The following is an 18,215-nucleotide window of genomic DNA, read 5'->3' as shown; positions in this document are numbered from 1 at the left end:
AAATAAGTGCGCACTTTAAGCCTGCACTCTGTACGTAGCGCACACCTGAATTCTGCGCTCTGTGCGTAGCGCACCGATGAAGCCTGCGCTCTGTGCGTAGCGCACCGATGAAGCCTGCACTCTGTGCGTAGCGCACCCCTGAGACCTGCACTCTGTGCGTAGCGCACCCCTGAGACCTGCACTCTGTACGTAGCTCACACCTGAGTCCTGTACTCTGTACGTATCACACCCTGTAATCTGAAATAAGTGCACACCTGAAGCCTGCACTCTGTGCGTAGCGCACCGGTAAAGCCTGCATTCTGTACGTAGCGCACCCCTGAGACCTGCACTCTGTACGTAGCGCACCCCTGAGACCTGCACTCTGTACGTAGCGCACCCCTGAAGCCTGCACTCTGTACGTAGCGCAACCCTGAAGCCTGCACTCTGTACGTAGCGCACCCCTGAAGCCTGCACTCTGTACGTAGCGCACCCCTGAAGCCTGCACTCTGTACGTAGCGCACCCCTGAAGCCTGCACTCTGTACGTAGCGCACCCCTGAAGCCTGCACTCTGTACGTAGCGCATCCCTGAAGCCTGCACTCTGTACGTAGCGCATCCCTGAAGCCTGCACTCTGTACGTAGCGCACCCCTGAAGCCTGCACTCTGTACGTAGCGCACCCCTGAAGCCTGCACTCTGTACGTAGCGCACCCCTGAAGCCTGCACTCTGTACGTAGCGCACCCCTGAAGCCTGCACTCTGTACGTAGCGCACCCCTGAAGCCTGCACTCTGTACGTAGCGCACCCCTGAAGCCTGCACTCTGTACATAGCGCACCCCTGAAGCCTGCTCTCTGTACGTAGCGCACCCCTGAAGCCTGCACTCTGTACGTAGCTCACACCTGAGTCCTGTACTCTGTACGTATCACACCCTGTAATCTGAAATAAGTGCACACCTGAAGCCTGCACTCTGTGCGTAGCGCACCGGTAAAGCCTGCATTCTGTACGTAGCGCACCCCTGAGACCTGCACTCTGTACGTAGCGCACCCCTGAGACCTGCACTCTGTACGTAGCGCACACCTGAAGCCTGCACTCTGTACGTAGCGCACCCCTGAAGCCTGCTCTCGGTACGAAGTGCACCCCTGAACCCTGCATTCGGTACTCAGCGCACCCCTGAACTCCGCATATAACATGCTCTTGGTATTTATTGCCCCTTTAAGATCCTCCTACTGTTCCATGGGGTTTGGTGGGGGGGGGTCATATTTGAGTTCCTGCACCTATGTTCAGTTACAACCGTCACTTTTGAGGACAACCATAATTCCAATGTGGCCCACAATGAAATTGAGTTTGACCCCCCGGCGTACAGTTTTCAGAGGATAGGGGGAGCATGCAAAATAGGGAAACATTATATTTGCATTGATGTAGCCTGTGGTATAATTCTTCTTGTTGTGTTTCAGCCCCTGGCTCTGCGGAGCGTCCAGGACAGAAGAGGAAGCTTCCCAGTCCGCAACATTCATCCAATGGACACTCCCCTCCGGACGCCTCCGCCAGCCCCAGTAAAAAGAAAAAGAAACCGGGAATGTTAAACAGTCACAATAAGGACCAGGTATGGCCGGTGATGGCATTGTATGGCTCATTGTCCTGTGTATCTGTTGGGGTCACCTGCAGTGTGTCATTACTGCCACCAAACATAACCAACATTTTTTGCAGGAGAATAAACTACTGAAAAAAGATCCTAATCCTGCCCAGAATAACCCCTCCTACTACCAGCGTGTCTCCATTTTTTGCTAGTGTCCTGGGAGGATGAATGATTTTTTTTTTTTCCTCTGCTCTGTGAAAGATTAAACTGTTTATTAGCACCTTTTTTCTTTATTTTCGATTCGATTTTTTTAATTCAAGACTTTTTTTCTACGTTGCTTTCAAAGTTTTTCTCTTCAATGGTAGCTATTTTGTGTGGCCGTGCTCAGCCAGGCTTTTGGAGTGCAGTGTCCGGAACTTGCTGGACTTGGGGGCACTAGGTTGCTTGCCAAACTCTAATCAGATAAGAGTTAGCAGCAGAGTACGTTCCAGGTTCAGTGCTGTTAGCATTGCCTCAGTTAAGTGAGTAGGCCTGGGTCACTGGGGGTTAATACATCCACTGGGTGGAGCGTTGCACATGCACGCTCTACACTCTTTGATGTTCTACAGCGCTGAGGCAGCATCTCCGCACTGCTGCTCCTGCTTGCATCCACTGGGTGGAGCATTGCACATGCGCGCTCTGCACACTCTTTAGCGTTCTGCAGCGCTGAGGCAGCATCTCCGTACTGCTGCTCCTACTTGCATCCACTGGGTGGAGCATTGCACATGCGCGCTCTGCAAACTCTTTGGCGTTTTACAGCGCTGAGGCAGCATCTCCGCACTGCTGCTCCTGCTTGCATCCACTGGGTGGAGCATTGCACATGCGCGCTCTGCACACTCTTTGGCGTTCTGCAGCACTGAGGCAGCATCTCTGCACTGCTGCTCCTACTTGCATCCACTGGGTGGAGCGTTTCACATGCGCGCTCTGCACACTCTTTGTTGTTCTACAGCGCTGAGGCAGCATCTCCGCAATGCTGCTCCTACTTGCATCCACTGGGTGGAGCATTGCACATGCGCGCTCTGCACACTCTTTGGCGTTCTACAGCGCTGAGGCAGCATCTCCGTACTGCTGCTCCTACTTGCGGCAGCATCTCCGCACTGCTGCTGACTGCTTTCTGACGCTGACTGCTGAGATAAGGTGGGGGCGGAGATAAGGGGGGTGCTGCATCTGCACAGAGAGGTGTAAGATCTGTGGGAGGAGTTCTGTCCTCCTTTCTGATGCTGACTGCCAAGATAAGGTGGGGGCGGAGATAAGGGGGGTGCTGCGGCTGCACAGAGAGGTGCAAGATCTGTGGGAGGAGAACTATCCTCCTCTCTGGTGCTGAGAAAAGGGTAGGGTGGAGATTAGAGGGATTTCCACAGCTGCAAGAGAGGTATGAGGGCCACATGAAATGCCCTGGTGGGCCACATTCAGCCCGCGGGCCTTGTATTTGACACATGTGGTCTAGGCGACTGGGGAAAGCATTTTTACTTACCCAATCCTCAGCTCCTGCAGGCTTCTTCCAGGGTGTAAGACCAGTCCCTGTGGCCTTTCTACCCCTACACTCCTGAGGTCACAGGCCCTCTTACGTCATCAAGTATAATGCAGAGCTATAGCCCTGCATTGGAAGGGAGGACGCTGAGAGACGGTCCTCTGGGGAGAAAATGACAGCAATGGCTGCTGGGGAAGAGGATTGGGATTGGGTATGTAAAAGTGCTTCTTCCAGTCCTCTAGACCTAAGTGAGCATTTAACCCCTAGCTGTGCGGGGGGGGGGGGGGCAGCCCCATTGCAAGGGAGGGTCCTTCCTTTCCCCGGAGATGGGCTTTAACTTTTCATGTCTTGTTTACTAAATGATGCACAAAATGTTTAATCGATGAACAGAACACAATCCAAAGAACCCATCTTTTCTTTAAAGCTGAACTCCAGGCAAACCGCTAAATACATTTAAAGAAGCTAGGATTTCTGCCCATCCAGTCCTGAGATATACGCAGCTCTGCCACACAGCACAGCCCTGTCTAGAAGGGATCTGAACTTTTTTCTGCTGCAGTTTACCTTAACAGGTCTTGTCCTTTCCCCCCCACCCCTGTGACTGGATAGTGAAGTGGCAGAATTTTGAGTTCATCCTGTTGTCACCTTGCACTCTCCTCCTATCTGCATGCTGTTTGCACTAGAGCACAACTGGCCGGCTCTTTGTACTGCTTCTCCCTCCCCCTCTCTGAGCTCTGCTGTACAGACTGTACAGATGACTGCAAGAGAATGGGTGAGATTCAGGTACTTCAACTGCTTGCATTTAAAAATTACATTATGGGCTCTTGCCTCCCTTTTCAAAGGCAATGGATCGCTTTTCAGAGGGTCTTTGACAAACCGTTAAGAGGCGGTGTGTTTCCTACTCACCATCTGTTGTAAACCTGAAAATGCTGACCCACCGTGCCACAACCAAATGCATTGCACATGCCTGCAGGTGTAGCCCCAAACACTGGGGGAAGAAAACCTGAATGCCGCACTCCTAAAAGAGCCTGAGTGTCAAATTGATGAAAGCGACACCGCCTCAATTCAATCCAGGCTAAACCTCCGACGCATTTCATCCTGCACACAGGGCTTGGTCATGGTGGTAGGAATTTCCATGGCAGCCCCCTCCTTTTTTGTGGGTCACCAGATACAATTGGGGTGGAAACCTAGAGCAGCACCCTAAGTTGTATGGTCCCATTCTGTGAAGCAAAGCATCTTGGCTGTGGCATGTGTACAGACATGAGCGGTTGCATGCCTTTTGCTTAAGTGGGCAGTTGTGGGGAGGCAGGTGGTAAAACCGTGATTCAACCTCCTGCTTTTACCACCCCTTGGCTGCACATCTGAATGAGCTCTAAATAATGGATACAGAGCTGCGTGACTTTGTATCTCCTGTATCTGTCTGGAGATCAATTTCTTTTATTTTTTTTTTTAAGGGCATAAAGCCAATTGTTGATACTCCATATGTTTTACTAAGAACAATACCAATTACAGAGGTACATTCAGAGCTTGTAGGAGCAAAACTGTCACAGCCGGCTGCCTGGGATTACAGATATGTAGAATCGCCGCCAAATTACACATGCCGGATGAGAGTTTCTGCATCTTTCTTGATAAATCTTCTTCTTTTTTTTACAAAATTAGCAACATTTGTATTTTTTTTTTTTATACAATGAATCCGTAAATGTTCTCTTTTACAAAATGAAGTACAATGTGTTTTATTGGTGTGTAATTGTTCCATCAATCAGAATGGAGTATGCAATTCATGCGTGGAAGTAAAGTAGTATGGCGGGGGCTGTATTTAATCTATAGGGTACAACTTGTGTGACCCCCCCCCCCCCCCCCGCCCTGTCAGGAGGAAATGCGTTGTTGATGAATATTTCAGTATTTTATTGCTTTCATTTTGCTGAACTTTTCATTTTTATCTTTTCTTGTGTTATTTGCTTAGTTCTGTATTTTTTTTTAACTACATTAAGAAATGTTTTGTTTTGTTTTTCTGTACATTGCCTGGCTGAATTTTTTTACAAATTGCAAATGCATTCAACTATCTAACCGCTTTCATGAGTTAGTTCAGATTCTGCTGCCAATATGACTCATTTTGGTGGAGCTCAGTGTGATTGCTCATAGCAAATAATTCACCTCTGATCGAATTCCTGCCCTTTCCTTTACACTAAAGCCTCGTACACACGCACCGAATGTTGGCCGACCGATCCAGTGTTGTGTTGGTTGAAATGTGCTCTAGACTGCACACACATTTTTTTCGGCCAACAACAACCAACTTCAGAAGTGATGTCATGTGATGGGTGACTTTCCCTGTGTTTTTTTCTTCTCTGAGCATGCCCAGTCTTGCTCATCTGATTTTTGTCTGCCAAAATCTGTACTGACTGACGAACAATCGGCCGTTCTGTTGACGGCCAACAAAAATTTTATAGCATGCACACCAGATTTTGTTCGGCCGAAAAGTCGCAGTCGGTTGTCGGAATCATCATACTAACAAGCCGACAATGGGCCGATCGGCTGTTGGCCGAAAATTCACGGCCAACAATCGGGGCGTGTGTACGAGGCTTTAGGGCCCTGTTAACAGCACAGCACACATTTAGGGCCCCTTCACACTAGGAACTGCATGTGAATTGCACAGGGATCATGCTATTATTAAACCTTGCCCTGGTTAATTACTGTGCTGTGCTGGGGGTTAATTACTGTGTACCTACTGCAGGTTAAAGTATATGTGAAAGAGGAAGTAATCTCTTAACTTTTTTTTTCTTTTTTTCCTGCAAAGTAAATGCATAATGTACTAGTATGCATTGCATACTAGCACATTATCTGACACTTACCTGCAACAAAGCCCGCATTGTCCCTGCTGCCGACCGCATCCATGTTCACCCGTCTTCCTTCCGGGTCTGTGGACTCTGGCTGTATTACTGGCCGGAGCCGTGTGACGTCACTCCCGCGCATGCGCTCGGGAGCCGCCAGTCATGGCACAGGGCCCTGAAGAAACAGCACGGGCGGCCGTTTCTTCAGAGCGCATGCCCCGATGACGTCATCTGCTGTATGCAATATAAATATCTCCTAAACGGTGCAAATTTAGGAGATATTTACAGCACCTATGATAGGTAAGCCTTAGTTTAGGCTTACCTATAGGTAAAAGTCATTAAAGTGGGTTTACAACCACTTTAACACTCAACTTGTAAAACAACCCATTCAATTTAAAATAGAAAAGAAAAGCAAAACATTTGCTGAAGCCCGCTGTCTGCTGAAAACGGGTCACAGGAGTGCAGAACGATCTTACACTCCTGTGATCCACAGGAGAAGTACAGCCAAACAAGCTTTCCCCGTGCTTCTCCTTTAATATAGATCTTCCCTATGGAACCATTTATCTGCTCAATGTACGAAGATGAAGATTAGTCGGTAAAAGGATGACTATGGTGTCAGCCAAGCATTGTACTTCTCACATTGCATGCATGTCGTTTTAATATTTTATTTGCTTACTGTACGTTGACATTTATTTTTTGTTGCGGTCTTTTGTCCATGCACATGTGTTTTGAACCCAATCCTGTCTCTCTTGCCTACATTCCAGTCAGAGCTAAGACATGGTCCGTTTTACTATATGAAGCAGCCACTCACCACAGACCCTGTTGATGTTGTACCGCAGGACGGGCGCAATGACTTCTACTGCTGGGTCTGTCACCGAGAAGGTCAAGTTCTATGCTGTGAGCTCTGCCCAAGAGTTTATCACGCTAAGTGTCTGAAACTGAACGCTGAGCCTGAGGGTGACTGGTTTTGTCCTGAATGTGAGGTGAGGCCCCCACGCCATGAAGCACGCTTTCATTATCGGACAGGAGAACTCCAGGCTTGGCTATATTCATTACAGCATCCAGAAAAAAGGCCAAAACACCCTTTACTTGCAGGAACTTTGATTGACTTCTAGCTTTTGCTGAGTTCGTTCTTTTTAAAACACAAACAACGTGCTAAGCAGGTCGTTCCTGAGAATATAGCCAACCAATCAGCAGCAGGTATTGCACTTCATCAAATGTGGGAACACTTCGACTCAACTTTGATGTAACTTTGGATGGATGCGACTTTGGCTGTTGACTTTTGGCTTTGACAGTAGCATAAATGTTGCATTAGTAACATTATGATGCAAAATTTGAGAGTTTACATTGCAGTCTATGGCACTCGGGTCGCATCAAAGTAGTGCAGGAACTGAAGTTGCACAGATTTGAATGGCTTCCATTGAAATACATGGGCTGCGACATGTCATGCGACTTCATGTGTCCAAAGTCGCATGACAAGTCGCACAAGTGTGAATGGAGCCTTAAAGTGGTTGTAAAGGCAGAATGTTTTCTTTTCTTAATGCATTCTATGCCTTAAGGTAAAAAGCCTTCCGTGTGTAGCAGCCCCCCCCCCCCCCTAACTTACCTGAGCCCCCTCTCTATCAAGCGATGTCCTCAAGTGCGTCAGGCGTCCTCTCTCTCCTGATTGGCTGAGAGACAGCAGTAGTGCCATTGACTCCCGCTGCTGTCAATCAAGCTTGGTTAGCCAGTCAGGAGATAGAGGGGGGGCGGGGCTGAACGACAGCTCCGTGTCTGAATGGACACACAGAGCTTCAGCTCGGCTCAGGTGCCCCCATAGCAAGCTGCTTACTTAACAGGAGGGAGGGGCCAGGAGCTCCAGCCAGGGACTCGAGAAGAGGACTGCCCTGTGCGACATCACTGCACTGAGCAGGTAAGTATAACCTATGTGTTATTTTAATAGAAAAAAAAAAACAAGACTTTACAATCACTTTAAGACCCGGTTCACACTACTCCTACTTGGGATGCGACTTGTGACTTGTCATTACAAATTCAATGTAAATGAATGAGAGTCGTCTTAATATGCACTACTGAAGTCGCTCCGACTTCAGGAAAGGTTCCTGTACTACTTCAAGACGACTTCTATCCGACTTGTGCCCATAGACTTCAATGGGATTCGCCTCTAAGTCGGATCCTTATCTATTTTCAAGTGACTGTGATCAGACTTTCCAGGAAGAAGAAAAAGATTACCCAGGCATTCCCCACAAAGTCGCCTATTATTTAAGTCTCTTCAAATTCACACTAAAGTCGCGCTAAAAAGTCGCTCCTTCAGGGGGCGACTTTCTGGTCGCGGTAGTGTGAACCGGCTCTAAGATTCCATTAACACTTGAGCAACTTGCCATGTGACTTTTGATACTAAAGTCACATGACAAGTTGCACCCCATGGTATTCAAGGGCAACCTTTCAAATATGTGCGAAAAGGTTCCTGCACTACTATGGTCCAACTTTAATGCTACTTGAGTCACATGAAAGTCATACCTGAATGTTATACATGCAACAGTTGTCCATTACCAATGATCAAAGCCGCTTCCAAGTCGCACCTATTCAAAGTTGCACTCCAAAGTCACACGACTTTGGAGTCATACACGTGTGAATGGAGCCTAAAGGAAATGTATGGGGTTAAAAAAAAAAAAGAAAACAGCTGTCCCAGGCCGAGTACTGATTGATCACATGACCGCTAATCGTTCAGCTCTGGGTCTTCTAGGAGCGCAGAGCAGTCACCTCTCTCCACTCTTTTCCCTCCAGTCCTTACTGGAGGAGCTGACAGGAGAGGGGGGCGGGTGCAGCTGGCTTAGCCTCTCAGCCTTGCACTGAGAACCAGAGCCAGCTGTCAATCAGGGTGGATCTCGACAATATGGTTGGGATCCTTTCAGAGCCTAGAGCTGCTAAATCTGGGTCACAGGAGAGCAAAAGTAGGTGCACCCCTGGGGCCCACAAGAGAAGTATTATTTCTTGCACTCTGTTATTGGGGGGGGGGGGGGGGGGGCGGTTAATTTTACTTCCTGTCTTGTAAACAAAACAGGAAGTGAGGTAACACAAATGTCACCGGAGCAAGTGTCCCAGTTTGAAGATTTCCCCTTTATTTCTGTTTTTGATGACAATGACTGAAGTGCCACACCATGGAATATTGGCCTCATACCTGGAGGAATCCCCATTGCCAGGACATTGCATTCTGACGGCGTACCCACCACCCTGGCTGCAGTTGATTGAGGATCATTTTCCAACATGTCCCAAACAGTTGGCTACCCTCAAGCAGGGGCGGCCACACATTGTATGGCTATTTGTAGGCCTGGTGAGGGCTTTGTGGCAGTTCAGTGAGATGGGGGAATACCTTCCAATTATTTTTATGAATGAGAAGAAACTGCATATTAAAAAAAAATCCCAGAATGACTTTCTTTTATAATAGAAATGACAGTACTGGAGTTCTCCTGTGTCTCTTACATGGTTTGTATTTCATTTTTTATGTAAACCTGTTATAGTAAGAAATGAATTGATGTCACTGAAGTCCCTGCTCTGTATTCTAAGCACCAGCAAAATGCATTGGGAGAGATTTACTAAAACTGGAGCACTCAGAATCTGGTGTGCATGATAGCCAATCAGCTTCTGACTTCAGCTTGTTCAATTAACCACTTCCCATCCACGCTATATTCAATATATGGTCTCGCGGCCATTCTCTGGTTCTAAGAGGGCGTCTCTGGCCTGTAGGATGCGTATGGGAAACTCTCTGGGGTAGATTTACTAAAACTGGAGTGTGCAAAATCTGATGCAGCTGTCCATGGTAGCCAATCAGCTTCCAACTTCAGCTTGTGCAAGTATGCCTAAGGCCTCTTTCACACAGGCGGACCGTTCATATCCGCCTGTCCATTTTTTTGGCTGATCTGAACGGTCCCCCCATGCATTCCTATGGGGCATTGGATGTCAGCGGAGACATGTCCGCTGACATCCGATCCGTCAAATCTGGACGGATGGAAACCCTATTTTCCATCCGTCCAGCGGATCGGATGGGAACGGACCGGATTTCCCCCATAGAGATGCATGGGGAACTGACAGCTGTGTCTCCGCACACAGCACGGAGACACAGCGGTCATCCTCCTGCTCAGCGGGCATCGGCGGATCAATCCCCCGCTGAGAAAAACTGAATCCGTCCGACGGACGGATAGTGTGAAAGGGGCCTAAAGGGAAACATTTTTCTTTTAGTTTTGGATAGAGTGGAGAGAGATTATAACACCGGTCAGTCTTTATGGTTGTTTGTGCCCCCGTTTAAAGGGATTCGTCCTCTCTGTTTGTCCTATTTATCATTATCATTGAAAGTGAGTAAAAAAAAAGAAAATCCAAACTTTTGGGTTTTCCCACAGAAAAGTAATAGAGGGGAAATCTTCCACTAGGGACATTATTTCTGGTGACCTGGAGGTCCCCAAGGAATTTCCCTAATTTGCAGGGATTTCCACTCACTTCCTGTTTGACTATGGGACAGGAAGTGAAAGAAAATCTGCACAATAGGACACAGATGGCAAAAAAAAAAAACCCTGACTGGGGTTATAACCTTTCCTTGCTCTATCCAAAATGAAAACAAATTGCCTATAGTTCCACTTTAGGCTTTGACATAAAAAAAAACTGGAAGCTGATTGGTTTCTATGCAGAGCTGGACCAGATTTTGCACTCTACAGTTGTAGTAAATCAACCTCGCTGTGACCAAAAGAAAGCTCTATCTGTCGCAAAAAAATTATAAAAATTGAATTTGGGTATAGTGTCGTGTGACTGAGTAATTGTCATTCAAAGTGTGACAGCTCTAAAATCTAAAAATTGGCCTGGGCAGGAAGGGGGTAAAAGTGTCCAGTATTGAAGTGGTTAAGCTTTTACAATAAAGCCTCGAAGTTCATTGGCTACCATGCACAGCTGTGCCAGATTTTGCACGCTCCAGTTTTAGTAAATCCCCCCCCCAATAAGGCCCGGTACACACTGGTGCCACATACGCTCCGACTTTGAGAGCACAAGTAGAATGGCATGTAACAATCAATGTTTACCTATGAGAACCAGTCTTAACTGGTCTGACTTGTGTCGGTCAGACTTTAAAATAAGGTTCCTGCACTACTTTGGTCTGGCTTTGGTCCGTTGAATATCATTGAAGTTGTATCCGAGTCGGATCAGCATCTTAACTGATCTGACTTATGATGTGCAACTTGTGCTCAAAGGCAATGTTAGCACTGCAAAATGTATTGGAAAAATAAACAAATCCATACCAGACCCAAGTTGCACTCATCTCAAGTCAGATCCTGTTCATTAAAGTCTGACCGATGTTGCAGGGAAAAGTCGGTTTAGAAGTCGTGTGACTTTCGTGTCGAATCAATGTGAACATAGCCTTAAACAGACTGTTGGGTCTTTGTAGTCTGTGGTTAGAAGTGACCCAACCCCGGGTCCCCATGCTTTACCAGTCATAGCTGGGGAGGCTCCTATATGGAATCTTATCATTGGGTTTTGTTGAATCGGCCAGGATTCAGGACTGGAAGGGAGTGGAGTGAGTCCAATGTACTGAGCAAAGGGATTTGTTTGATTTTAACACCTGTGATAGAGGCAAAAACATATTTAGAAAAGATAAACAGCTGCCAATGGACTGCAGGTCTCAGAATTCCCTGCCAATGGACTGCAACATTGTAACTTTGTATCCAGTCACAAGGTGAGAGGCTGCAACATTGTAACTTTGTAGAGAGTCACAAGGTGAGAGGCTGCAACATTGTAACTTTGTATCCAGTCACAAGGTGAGAGGCTGCAACATTGTAACTTTGTAGCGAGTCACAAGGTGAGAGGCTGCAACATTGTAACTTTGTAGGGAGTCACAAGGTGAGAGGCTGCAACATTGTAACTTTGTAGTCAGTCACAAAATGAGAGGCTGCAACATTGTAACTTTGTAGTAAATCACAAGGTGAGAGGCTGCAACAATGTAACTTTGTAGTCAGTCACAAGGGGAGAGGCTGCAACATTGTAACTTTGTATCCAGTCACAAGGTGAGAGGCTGCAACATTGTAACTTTGTAGTCAGTCACAAGGTGAGAGGCTGCAACATTGTAACTTTGTATCCAGTCACAAGGGGAGAGGCTGCAACATTGTAACTTTGTAGTCAGTCACAAAATGAGAGGCTGCAACATTGTAACTTTGTAGTAAATCACAAGGTGAGAGGCTGCAACATTGTAACTTTGTAGTCAGTCACAAGGGGAGAGGCTGCAACATTGTAACTTTGTAGTCAGTCACAAGGGGAGAGGCTGCAACATTGTAACTTTGTAGTCAGTCACAAGGTGAGAGGCTGCAACATTGTAACTTTGTAGTCAGTCACAGGGTGAGAGGCTGCAACATTGTAACTTTGTAGTCAGTCACAAGATGAGAGGCTGCAACATTGTAACTTTGTAGTCAGTCACAAGGTGAGAGGCTGCAACATTGTAACTTTGTAGAATGTAGACAGTCACAAGGTCTCGAGGCTTCTTCTGTCCAGGTTGGTCATACTGGGGAACAGTCTTTTATTTAGTGTAAGAAATGCTACTCTTCTATCACATAATAATTATTACAAATATGCAGTATAAATGGTCCTGGTGGATTAAGTTGTCCCTAATTATTTTCATTAATCTATGGGATTTATATAGCACCAACAGTTTATGTAGTGTTTTGCAATATAAAGTTACAATACAATAAAATACAAGCGGATTTAGAAGGCCCTGCATATGGGAGCTTACAATCTTATGGATAGAAGTGTGTCTGGATATGTTTTTAGATCCTCTAAACTCAGCAAGGAGATGTCTGTCCCCTGGTTGTCCCCAAAGCCAATCTGTAGGGGGTTATATTACATTATTAAAAAGTAAGCAGTGGAAGTAGAAGTAGAATTCTTTCCATTGGGATCATATACTACCGTCTCAGTGGTTGTGTCCTTAAATTGCCCCATAAACATGAGACTGCGGGTGGAGCTGGCTGCTGGGGAATCACTATGTTTAATTACTGCATAAATTTGTGCACTGCGCACTCACTGCTTGCTTCGATCTTTTCCTATATGTTAGCAAATGGCCAAGGAAATCAGTGATCTGAAACCCGCCAGCTTACAGCCAGTTTCAAATTCCTGACAAGCTGAGGCCTGATCCTTCTGATCCGAACACACTTTAGAGGGCTAAATATAGAAGCTCCTCAGGATTTGTCTGAGCTTTATACAATCCTTTTCAGCCAATTTTAGCAGGTTTTTCATAGTGCTTCTTGAAGACCTCAGGGTATTGCAGCACGATTCTGTACCATGCTGCCTCCCCGTCATATGTGCATTGTGGGGGTGAGGCTACAGGGAGCTGGGAAAGTGGATGGGGAGGTGCAAGAACCAGGGAACACAGTGTATGTATTTCCCAAGGTCATCTTCCCTGGTGAACATGGGCATTGGGGCTCAGTCTCCTTATATTTCCCAAGGCCATCTTCTGCAGTGTACATGAGCATTGGGGGTGCAGCCTCCTTATATTTTCCCAAGGCCATCTTCTCTGGTGTACATGGGCATTGGGCCGCAGTCTCCTTATTTCCCAAGGCCATCTTCTCTGGTGTACATGGGCATTGGGGCGCAGTCTCCTTATTTCCCAAGGCCATCTTCTCCGGTGTACATGGGCATTGGGCCACAGTTTCCTTATTTCCCAAGGCCATCTTCTCCGGTGTACATGGGCATTGGGCCGCAGTCTCCTTATTTCCCAAGGCCATCTTCTCCGGTGTACATGGGCATTGGGCCGCAGTCTCCTTATTTCCCAAGGCCATCTTCTCCGGTGTACATGGGCATTGGGCCGCAGTCTCCTTATTTCCCAAGGCCATCTTCTCCGGTGCACATGGGTATTGGGCCACAGTATCCTTATTTCCCAAGGCCATCTTCTCCGGTGTACATGGGCATTGGGCCGCAGTCTCCTTATTTCCCAAGGCCATCTTCTCCGGTGTACATGGGCATTGGGCCGCAGTCTCCTTATTTCCCAAGGCCATCTTCTCCGGTGTACATGGGCATTGGGGCGCAGTCTCCTTATATTTCCCAAGGCCATCTTCTCCGGTGTACATGGGCATTGGGGCGCAGTCTCCTTATTTCCCAAGGCCATCTTCTCCGGTGTAGATAGGCATTGGATTGCAGTCTCCTTATATTTCCCAAGGCCATCTTCTCCAGTGTACATGGGCATTGGGGCACCATCTCCTTGTTTCCCAAGGCCATCTTCTCTAGTCTACATGGGCATTGGGGGTGCAGCCTCCTTATTTCCCAAGGCCATCTTCTCCGATGTAAATAGGCAATGGGACGCAGTCTCCTTATATTTACCAAGGTCATCTTCTCCGGTGTACATGGATATTGGGGGTGCAGCCTTCTTATTTCCCAAGGCCATCTTCTCTGGTGTACATGGGCATTGGGGGTGCAGCCTTCTTATTTCCCAAGGCCATCTTCTCCGGTGTACATGGGTATTGGGGCGCAGTCTCCCTATGTCTAGTTGCAGCCTGCCTTTAGTGGTTTGAGGCTCCTGTTGCCTTATTGGTGTTACTGTATGAAGTAAAAGCATTTTACCATTTCTCCCCAGAAAGCAGTGTGTGCTGTGTTATATTTTATACATGGTGTCTGCCTCTTATTGATGGTAAATATTTTTTGAATTCTCTCTACAGAAAATTACGGTAGCAGAATGTATAGAGACGCAGAGTAAAGCAATGACCATGCTGACTATAGAACAGCTCTCTTACTTGCTAAAATTTGCACTACAGAAGATGAAGCAGCCAGGGGTAAGTCTGCTGACATGGACATTATTCTCATGACTCCACGGTTCCTCCTTTTTTTAAATAAATAAATATATATATATATATATATATATATATGTGTATGTATAAATAAATATAATTTTTCTTTTTTGGAGGGCTTTTACAACTTCCTGGCCACCTTTTTTCATCACATTTTGCCCCCAACTGATGTCTATGGGTACAACCTTGACACCGTAGCACTAAGAGATTCCTGAGGAACCAACTACACTGTAGTGGGTAGTCGCCATCAGCTCTCATTGAAGACCAGTGTGCAACGCCAATGCCACCCTCTTGAGATCTGGGAATCTTAAGATATCATGAAAAGAACAAAACGGAAGGGGTGGAAGAAATTAGTGCATTACTTTCAACACTTTATTAGGGAATGAAAACCAATGGGGTCGATTTACTAAAACTGGAGAGTACAAAATCTGGTGCGGCTGTGATCAAGGCTTTCTGCCGAAACGCGTAAGCCCCTGTTTTTTGCTCACTATAGTGTACCAAGTCATTTGCATGGACCTTGGAGTTGCCAGCTCTAACTTTCTGTTCAAGTACCATTAGTCTTTGGAGGCTGGAGGACACCTGAGCCCGAGCACCCATCTTTTGGATTCCAATGCAGGCTTGCATACTGATTCCACTGTTCTGAGTGTTGCACCTGTTTCACATTTCCCTGTGCATGGTGGCCAATCGGCTTCTAATATTTAGCTTGTTAAATTCAGCTTTGACAATAAAACCTGGTTGCTGATTAGTTTGTATGCAGAGCTGCACCAGATTTTTGCGCACTCCAGTTTTAGTAAATCAACCCCAATGAGTGCATACTCACAAAAGCCAATGGTTAAACAGTGTAGTACATAAACCCAGGTGACATTATGGTCCCTCAAGAGATTGAACTCACATGACAACATACAATATATTACCAAAAGTATTGGGACGCCTGCCTCTACACACACATGAACTTAAATGGCATCCCAGTGTTAGTCCGTAGGGTTCAATATTGAGTTGGCCCACCCTTTGCAGCTATAACAGCTTGAACTCTTCTGGGAAGGCCGTCCACAAGGTTTAGGGGTGTGTCTATGGGAATGTTTGACATTCCCATAGACACACTCCTTATGGACCTTGAGCAAGGTCCATAAAGACATGGGTGAGCAAGTTTGTGGTGGAGGAAGTTGAGTGGCCTGCACAGAGTCCTGACCTCAACCCGATAAAACACCTTTGGGATGAGTTAGAGCGGAGACTGCGAGCCAGTCCTTCTCACCCAACATCAGTGACTGACCTCGCAAATGCGCTTCTGGAAGAATGGTCAAACATTCCCATAGACACTCCTAAACCTTGTGGACGGCCTTCCCAGAAGAGTTGAAGCTGTTATAGCTGAAAAGAGTGGAGCCAACTCAATATTGAACCCTACGGACTAAGACTGGGATTCCATTAAAGTTCATGTGCGTGTAAAGGCAGGCGGCCCAATATTATTTTTTATATATATTTATTACACACATATATATATTTATTTATTTATTTATTACACACACACTGCCACAGAGGTCAAGCAGATAAGGACTTCTGGTTTGGTCCTCGATAAGCTGCTTGATCGAAAAAGGAAATGGGCAAAGAGATGCTCAAAGATTGCTGATCCAGCCTGCTGGCTGTGGGCCCGAGCGTGTGCTATGACTGAGAGAAAGGATTATGAGAAACAAAAGCTGTGGATGTGGATCGTCTGCTTGCTGCTTACTTTTCTATCTTGATCTGTGTGTTGTGTTTATTCTACAGAAACTTCTATGTATTATCTTGCAGGAAGAATGTGCAATGATCAGTTCTCTATACATCTTCATTTCTCTTTGCAGACAGAGCCATTCCAGAAGCCAGTTTCACTGGAGCAACATCCTGATTACGCAGAATATATATTTAATCCTATGGATCTCAGTACACTAGAAAAAGTAGGTATTTATAGCCAAAGTGTGCAAAAGTGCACCTCTACATGGTTGTCCTCTGTTTTCTCAGGAGCACCTGTTTGTTTTTCTACGTGTACACTACATGGCCAGAAGGCTGTAGACTCCTGACCATCAGCATGTTAGATTTCCCTTTCCAAAACCACGGCTATTATTATGGAGTTGTTGCATCATCATTAACCACTTGCCGACCGCCGCAAGTACATATACTGCGGCGGTCAGCCCCGTGCAGGCAAAGTGACGTATGGGTACGTCACTCGCCTGCGAGCCAATTGGGGGGCGAGCGCGCGCTTCCGCCCCCACTCGTTCACGGGCACCCCCGCGCGAGTGACCGACGGCTCCGATGTCCGCCGGTCACTCGCGATCTCCCGCTGGAGAGGGAGAAAGGCAGGCGGCTGATGTAAACAAAGCCGCCTGTCATTCTCCCTGGTGTAACAGCAGAGATCATACGATCCTGCTATGTAGGATCGTATGTCTCTGTGGTTACATCAAAAGCCACACCCCTTTACAGTTAGAAGCACGCCCCTAGGGACAAACTTAACCCCTTGCTCTCTAATAAAGTTAACCCTTTCCCTGCCTGTGTCATTTTTACAGTAACAGAGCATATGTTTAGCACTGATTACTGTAGTAATGTCACTGGTCCCCCCAAAAGTGTCAAAAATGTCAGTCAAGTGTCCGATCTGTCCGCCGCAAAGTCGCAGTCCCGCAAAAAAAAATCACAGATCACCGCCATTACTAGTTAAAAAAAAAACAATAAAAATGACAGAAATCTTTCCCGTAGTTAGTAAACGCGATAACTTTTGCGCTTTTTTTTTTTTACCAAAAATATGTAGCAGAAAACAAATTGGCCTAAAATGTTAAAAAATTTAGATTTTTACTTTTTTTTGGGGGGGGAATTTCATATAAAATTTTTTAAAAAATATTGTTATTTTTTCAAAATTGTCGCTCTTTTTTTGTTTATAGTGCAAAAGGCAAAAATCGCACAGGTGATCAAATACCACCAAAAGAAAGCTCTGTTTGTGGGGAAAAAAAGGACGTCAATTTCATTTGGGTACAGCGTCGCACGACCGCGCAATTGTCCATGTGACACTATAAAACTTTGCGTTTTTTCATTCAGAAATGGCATGTTTGCAAAATTTTGGACCTCAAGGTCGCATGACAAGTCTTTCACCTTGCCCTATAGATCACTGAAAAGTGTTGCAATTTGAAGATGCCATCTGTACAAAGATCTAGCGTCTCCTTTTCATGTAATTGCAGAATGTTAAAAAGAAAATGTACGGTTGCACTGAAGCATTCCTGGCAGAAGCCAAATGGATTTTACACAACTGTATTATATACAATGGGGGTAAGTGTGACGTCTTCTGTATAGTTATCGAGATGTGTGGGTTGCGCTACATTAACATCCCAATTAGCTGCTATCACTAAAGGAGCGAACGCAAAATTAAATCTAAAGATGCTGCGCTTCTTGCTGAGAAAACGCTAGTGTCTACTAAGTAAATATCAATATTGTGAAATTAGCTTGAACGAGGCTGTGGGATTGATTTCCTAAAACTGGAGAGTGCAAAATCTGTTGCAGTTGTGCATG

General features: G+C 46.2%; 1 protein-coding gene across 9 annotated transcripts in view; it reads left to right on the top strand.

Moving 5' to 3' along the window:
- ZMYND8 (zinc finger MYND-type containing 8) overlaps positions 1-18,215 on the top strand; it is a 190,857-nt gene that overhangs the window by 90,468 nt on the left and 82,174 nt on the right. For 8 of the 9 annotated variants that reach the window (XM_082272167.1, XM_082272174.1, XM_082272175.1 and 5 more), the window contains 5 exons: positions 1,430-1,578; positions 6,651-6,869; positions 14,562-14,675; positions 16,526-16,618; positions 17,888-17,975. In XM_082272167.1, coding sequence (XP_082128293.1) covers positions 1,430-1,578; positions 6,651-6,869; positions 14,562-14,675; positions 16,526-16,618; positions 17,888-17,975 — 663 coding nt within the window. The remainder of the gene's footprint in view (positions 1-1,429; positions 1,579-6,650; positions 6,870-14,561; positions 14,676-16,525; positions 16,619-17,887; positions 17,976-18,215) is intronic. The other variant, XM_082272173.1, reaches the window with a different exon arrangement.

This window comes from Pelophylax lessonae, assembly GCF_965119305.1.
Source record: "Pelophylax lessonae genome assembly, chromosome: 11".
NCBI classification, from domain to species: domain Eukaryota; kingdom Metazoa; phylum Chordata; class Amphibia; order Anura; family Ranidae; genus Pelophylax; species Pelophylax lessonae.
The sequence above is the reverse complement of the archived record's forward strand: the minus strand, read 5'-3'. Positions and strand labels throughout refer to the sequence as shown.